The 7083-nt window shown below is 46.2% G+C and overlaps 1 protein-coding gene across 1 annotated transcript; it reads right to left on the reverse strand.

The window, feature by feature from the left end:
- Positions 1 to 4356: 4356 nt before the first annotated feature.
- Positions 4357 to 5352, reverse strand: LOC140897048 (olfactory receptor 10A7). The gene has a single exon (XM_073309318.2). The coding sequence runs from the start codon at positions 5350 to 5352 to the stop codon at positions 4357 to 4359; it is 996 nt and encodes a 331-aa protein (XP_073165419.2).
- Between the last annotated feature and the right edge of the window lie 1731 nt (positions 5353 to 7083).

Raw genomic sequence — 7083 nt, forward strand, 5'->3', positions numbered from 1 at the left:
AGTGAGATTTTCCGAAGTGCCCAAGTGAAATCAATGGGAGTTAGGCTGTAGCCTGCTTTGGTGGTTTTGAAAATCCCACTAAGCATCTAAACACTTTTAAAAATCTGGCCTATCTCTGTCTTTGGGTGCCTAAATACCACTGGAAATCTGGCCTGCAGTTTATTTCTGAAGGAATCGGCTTCCCTTGTGGTTCTGGCAACCTGAACATCGATGCATCCTGCTGATGGGTCTGAACTAGAAAGTAAAGCAGACCAGGAACAGAGATGAAGCTGGCACATCTGTTTCCAGCAGGGCAGGTTTTATGGGTGGGCGACATGGGCATGTGCCCAGGATGCCATGGCCAGGGCGTGCTGTGGTCAACCATCCTTCCACATACGCACAGTCAGCCCAAGGCCCCTTTAAACCCCAAGCACTGGGACTGGAGCTGGGGAGGTGCAGGGCTGGGGGCTCTCCGGCATGCGGCTCCTACTGTGCACTGGGCTCCAGCTGCTAGTGCCAGCTGGGCTCAGGAGGGACAGGACTTTCTCTTTCCTTGTATGGCCACTCCCAGAGCAGGGTCAGACCCACCTCCAGGAACCTCCCACAGCCGCAGGAAACACTGCATCCCCCCCATGCTTCCTGTCCCCATCGCTCCCCAGTCGTGGAAGGGCGGGCGTGCCAATGGGAGTTGGGCACCTCTTTCTTGTCGGATCCTTTGAAATCCCAGCCTTATTTTTTCTTTTTAACCATTTAGGGCCTCATCCACCACTCTGAAGCAAATGACCCTCCGTAAGTGATCACAGTTCTGTGCCACATACTTCCAGGCCTCTATAAAAATCCCACTCCAGGTGCTGGCTGTGGGTCTTACTCCTGTGTAGCAGCTCTGCCCCGAATATACAGTTGCTTCACAGATGCATAGGTTCCAAGGCCAGAAGGGACCACTGTGATCATCTAGGCTGACCTCTTGGTTGGTGCAGGCCAGAGGAACTTCCACAAAGCAATTCCTGGAGAATATCTTTTATTAAAAACATCTAAACTTGATTTTAAAATGGTCGGCCATGGAGAATCCACCATGAACCTGGATAAATTGTTCCAAAAGTTAATTATGCTGGCTGTGAAAAAAAAATGATGCCTTATTTCCAGTCTGAAGTTGTCTAGCTTCAACTCCCAAACATTGGATTGTGTTAGATCTTTCCCTGATAGACGGAAGAACCCATTATCTAATATTTATTGCCCACATAGGTACTTACAGACTGTAATCAAGTCACCTCTTAACCTTCTCTATCTTAAGATAAACAGATTTTGCTCCTTGAGTCTATCACTAGAAGGCAGGTTTTCCAAACCTTTAACCATTCTCACGCTCTTCTCTAAGCCCTCTCCAATTTATCAACCTCCTTTTTGAATTGTGGTCACCGGAACGGGACACAGGTTTCCAGCAGTGGTTGCATCCGTGACAAATACAGATGTAAAATAACCTCCTTGCTCCTACTTGAGATTCCCCTGTTTGTGCATCCCAGGACCCCATTAGCCTTTTGATCCACACTATCACACCAGGAGATCATATTCAGCTGATTATCCAGCCTCCTACAGAAAATCTTCTTCAGTCACGGCTTCCCAGGATAGAGTTCTCCAGCATGTAAGTATGGCCTGCATTCTTTGTTCTAGATGTAGCTATTTATATGTAGCTGTATACAAATGTGTATTTTTTCTTGTGACTGAAGCAACCTCTGTGCCATCTGCAAACTTTATCAATGATGATTTTGTTTTCTTTCACGTCACTGTAGTGAGTGTCTACACCGAAGCACTGCAGCAGTGCAGCTTCAGCTGTGCCACTGCAGTGGTTTAAGTGCAGACATAGTGTAAGAGAGTTGTGCTCTTTCTTCAGTCATCTTAATGTTGTGTTAACTCTGAAACCTAATGATCATTAATTTAATTCCACTGCTGCCATTTCTGCATATGCATCCAACTCTAGGGATACAGCTCAGCTCATTGTATGTTAACTCTGAAACCTAATGATTACAAGTTAAATGCCATTGCTGATTATTTTTTCATACGTATTTACATGTGGCTGCTGGATGTAATTGCAGATATTGGGCTGGATATAGCTGCTGAAAAGTTGGAAACTTTGGCCCTTCTATGAACTGCTTCATTTTGGTGCACACCTGCATTTTGGGGAAATCCAAATGAGCTCACTGGGCCTTGGCCTACATGCGGGCACAAGAATGAGGAGTGGATGACAGCAAGCGGGACAAAGAGTGTGCTTCCCCAGAATAAACCAAGTCCATTCACTACCACCTCTGACTTCAAAGGGCAGGATGTACAGTAGCTGCATCTCCCCTCCAGGGCCAAACACATCATCTGCCTCCTGAGGGCCAATCCAAGTGTAACCCAGGTGAAGAAAATGATGCTGTCTCTCCCCTCTAGTGGCTAGACCATGCACAATGGATTGTAAGTCTGCTACAGCCTTTGACCTACGTCCTCTAGTTGTTTAATTCAAGCTGCACAAGCTCAGGGGTTCTTACTACCTGTTTGAGGATATCCTGCTAACCCTGTTTGGTTGCCATGTAATATTTACTTGCTTGTCTTCATGTAGCCTAAGGCAGCAGCAAAACCCAAGAAAATGATTTCAGTCAAAGACACGTTGCCGCAGAGGGAATAGACTGTCCTGGTGCTATGCTCGTCTTAGAAGAACAGCATCTCTGCTGACAATAAGCTTTCCCCCACAATATCTGGCCCACTCCACTAAGTATCCACACAATCTCTAACACATGTATCCTCACAACACCTCTGGGAGGTAGTCAGCGTGATGAACCCCCTGATATAGAGGAAGAACTGAGGCACAGATTTGCAAAGGTATTGAGATGCCTAGAGATGCCCTTCTTTCCCCTTTAACCTTCTCCGTTCCCCATGCCTTCCCTCCCAACTTCCTTTCCCCCGCCACCTTCACCCACCTTCCCCATCTCCACTTTTCACCCTTCCACCTCCCCTTCCTCCTTCTATCTCCCCCTTCCCCCTGTTTCCATGCTGCCTTCTTCCTGGAATTTTGGGCAGGAAGGGAAGGTGGGAAGTTACATGGGGGCCTGGGGAAAGGAAAATGGAAGGGAGAGGGGTGGGTAAGGGGAGGGGGAAGGGGAACGTGGAAGGGTGGAGGAAGGAGGAAGGAAAAGGGAGGAGGTGAAGCAATGAGGAAGGGAGCTGGGGGAAGGGGAGAGAAAGGAAAGGGAACAAACAGAAGGAAAGGGAAGGAAGAGGGGGACAATCAGCAGTGTAAGGGGGCAGGGAGCAGGGGTAAGAGAGGGGAGAGGAAGGGAGTTGGGGAAGGGAAGAACAGAGGATGGATGGAAATAGGGACAAGGGAAGGTGCCTGTGGAAGTGCACTTTAAGAGCTTCCTTTGTGTTCTTGCCTCAGTTTCCCCAGCAGTGCTGTCTCAGTACTGCATGAGGCCTGGAGATCTGTAAGGACCAGTGGCATCTGGCAACAAGTAACCAGCCAAGGAGAATTCCTGACCCAGGAGTCCACTCTGTCTCATGCCACTGACTCATGGCAACTTTGGCCCAGGGCCAGTTCAAGGTAGCACAGTAAAATAAGAGTTGGGGATGCTAATCAAGACCAAAATGAGCAACCAAACATGCTGAAGCCAATTTATTTATAACTTTGGTGGCACATATATATTATTACAGGAGTTGGCACATTTACTTTTGAATATACTAAGGGTTCCTGCTATCTATCTAATCACTAGATCACAGTTGCCCATCTTTGTACTATTAAAACTCTGATCCAAAATCCATTGAAAACAATGCTGACTCCTTTACTGGATTAGGCCCTGAGTGACTCTCAAGTGTGATTAAAAGAATTTCCCCTGTATGTAGGGTAGGAAATAACCAGGGCTGGTTAAAATCTTTCCTCCAAAATATTTTGTTAAAGGAAAATTGGTTTTTTGGTGAAATAAACAGTTTTGCAAAAAGTGTCTGCTTTCCTAAAAAATAAAATAAAATAAATTGTATTTATTTATTGATTTGTCAGCAAATTAAAAACCTCAAATTTATTTATTTATTTGTTTGTTTGTTTTTTTGTTTTTGTCCAAAATTTTAGTCTTTCAGAGGAACCTTTTTAGGTTTTCCAAAAAAAAAATTCAAAATTTTCCTTGGGGGAAAAATAACCCCAGTTTCCAGCTGGCTCTAGACATAACTATGGGCCAAAATCTGTGGTCTACGCTGAGTTATGACTAGGTCTTTGATCACACAAAATTTCACAGAAGTCAAAGGGGTTTTCATTTGCATAAGGAATGAGAGCAAATCAACTGCCTTTAGATTCAGGCTTGTGGTAATTGCATGGTACTTGTTGACATTTTAATGGTGATCACTGAATTGGGTTTATTATGGGTCTTCTTGATGAACCCTCACTTGGCCTCCAGTTACTAATGGAGACAGCCAATTAGGCCTTTTACTTATAATTTTCCTCAGAGCTTCTTTGACCTCCTTGTTTCTCAGACTGTATATAATGGGGTTAACCATAGGGGTAATCACCGTGTACAGCAGGGAAAACATTTTATTTAGGCCTGGAGACTGGCTGGCCGTGGGAACCGCATAAATAATGCCCAAGGTCCCATAGAACAAGGTCACCACGATGAGATGGGAGGAGCAGGTGGAGAAGGCTTTCTGTTTCCCCATGGTAGAAGGGACCCTGAGAATGGTGGACAGGATGTTGGCATAGGATACTACAGTCAGCAGAAATGGGACCATGGTCACAACAGAGGCCATGATGAATGTGATTGTCTTGGCCACATGGGCGTCAGCACAGGAGAGCTTTATGACCGGTGCTAGGTCGCAGAAGAAATGGTCGATTTCATTGGAGGCACAGAATGGCAACCTGAAGGTCAAGACAGTGGTTAGTATGGGAGTCAGGAACCCACTTATCCAAGAACCTGCTGCCATCTGCAGGCAAACCTTGGAGTTCATGATGGCCATGTAACGGAGTGGGCTGCAGATGGCTACGTACCGGTCATAAGACATCACCGCCAGGAGAAAACACTCAGTGATAGCCATGGAACTGAAGAAATAAAACTGGGTAATGCAGCCAAAGAAGGAGATTGCTTCGTGTGCAGTAAGTAAAGTTCTTAGCATCTTGGGGGTGGTAGAAGCGGTGTACCAGATCTCGAGGAAGGAAAAATTTCCCAGGAAGAAGTACATCGGGGTGTGCAGGCTCCGGCTGTATGAGATGATGGCCAATATGAGGAGGTTGCCAGCTAATGTCATGATGTAGACAGCTAGAAATAGCACAAAGAGAAGGATCTGCATCTCATGAAGATCCCCAAATCCCATCAAGATGAACTCTGCAAGGGCTGTCTGATTTCCGTCTGCTGCTCTGTCCATCTAGATTAAAATTGGTCCCAAATCACAAAACAAAATCATGAAAATTCTGGGAAGTGTGGAGGAGTTTTAATCTGTAGCCCAATCTATGAATTGTATAATAATTACATTGATTCCTTAAGAATTCCCAGCTATCACTCTGAGGTTTGAAAGGTTCTTGCCCCAAGATCAGGCCCAGTATTATTAAAATTACTGTTCATTTGGGAACCCTGATGTGCACAGTTGCAACTCGCACACTATAGGAAGCCTTCTATATTTACAACAGTTTATTAATACATTTAGCAAAGTCACAAACACTGTAACCCAGGCAGGTAGATAGAGATAATACAGAATGGCCATCTGAACATCCATATACTCACACTATCGCTTGCAGAACAACCTGAAATGTTAGCCATTGTCTTCCTCATCACCATTACTTCTTCATCATCACCAGTGGCCATCATCCCAGCACCACCCAAGGGCCACATCTCTCTTTCGTCCTGCCCAGAGATTGGGATACAACGCTACTATGTTTAATGCATATTCAGTAGGGGTTTCTCCCCTCTTCCTCATTTGTATTTCCTCACCCTACTAATGCTGAAGTGCCCTTCCCCTATAGGTTAGCATATTCATGATCTCAACTTATTATCATATACGTCAATTCATTGCCATGGAACTCTTGCGGTCAGATATCTGTGGATGCTTTACCCTAAAATATCCAAAAGCTGGTGTTAGCTCATGTTCCTGTGATTGGCTGGTGTTGTTATGGACAAACGTCCTCCTTTCACACTCTATGTTCAATTCCCCAAAATTTGGGGGTGACTGTTGGGCCATTTTTCTGTGTCAAAGTTCATAGGCCCTCAAGCCTTATGCTCAGTGCTGAAGCCGCTGTCTTACAGGATACAGGCCTTGTGTTACTGCTAAACAGGGCTGGCCTTACCATGAGGCGAACTGAGGCGGCTGCCTCAGGTGCCAGACTGGGGGGGAGGGGGCACCACTAGGACCCAGAGTGTAGAAAATTGTGTCTGCTGCTGGTGCGTATGTATTCTCTCTGCTCTAGATGCACAGAGATGGTGGAGAGCTGTGCTGGAGGAAGGAGGGCACAAGAGACATAACAGGCAGGCAGGAGAAAAGGTGAGAAGGAATAACAGAAAGCAGCAGGAGCTGCAGGGAGAGAGAGGAGGAGGAGGAGCCTCTTATGTACCTCTCTAGCACCCCCAGGAGCCTGGACTGATTAACACCAGCTTCTCAGGGAGCTGCCTGTTTCCTGCTGCTTCCCTGAACCCACTTGAGGAGAACAGGCCGTCAACTGAAGAAGTAGGAGCCAGTTAGGCCCTTAAGATGCTGATATCTTCCCTCCCTCAGGCCCTGCTACCAGCCTGCTTATTTGTCCCCTTCAACTGAGTGTTGAGAGCCACTATCGCTGGCACAGAACAGCAGTCATGAGTGAAAGAAGACAACGCCCCTCTGGGGCAGCATTCAGAAAAAGAAAGAAAGCAAAGGAAGCTTTTCTATCTAAGCAGGATGGAGTTCTCCTGAGATACAGACACAAAAATGTTCACGGTGAGCCTTCCGGCCCCAGTGAGGATATGAGTGGTGAGGAGATGCCTGATCTTCCAGTTAGAGTGCAGGTGACCTGGCAGCTACTGCAGCATCCATATCTCCTTCTCAAATGGATGTAACCATGCACATTCCTGAAGAAAAGTGTAGATCAGAGTGTGGTGGAGGCCCAAGAAACAGCTGCTGCTGAGTTTA

The sequence above is a fragment of the Lepidochelys kempii genome, chromosome 13 (genome assembly GCF_965140285.1).
Source record: "Lepidochelys kempii isolate rLepKem1 chromosome 13, rLepKem1.hap1, whole genome shotgun sequence".
In the NCBI taxonomy this organism is placed as follows: Eukaryota; Metazoa; Chordata; order Testudines; family Cheloniidae; genus Lepidochelys; species Lepidochelys kempii.

Bases quoted from the DNA above. Each gene is read 5' to 3' on its own strand.
- LOC140897048 (XM_073309318.2), bottom strand. From the start codon at position 5,352: ATGGACAGAGCAGCAGACGGAAATCAGACAGCCCTTGCAGAGTTCATC.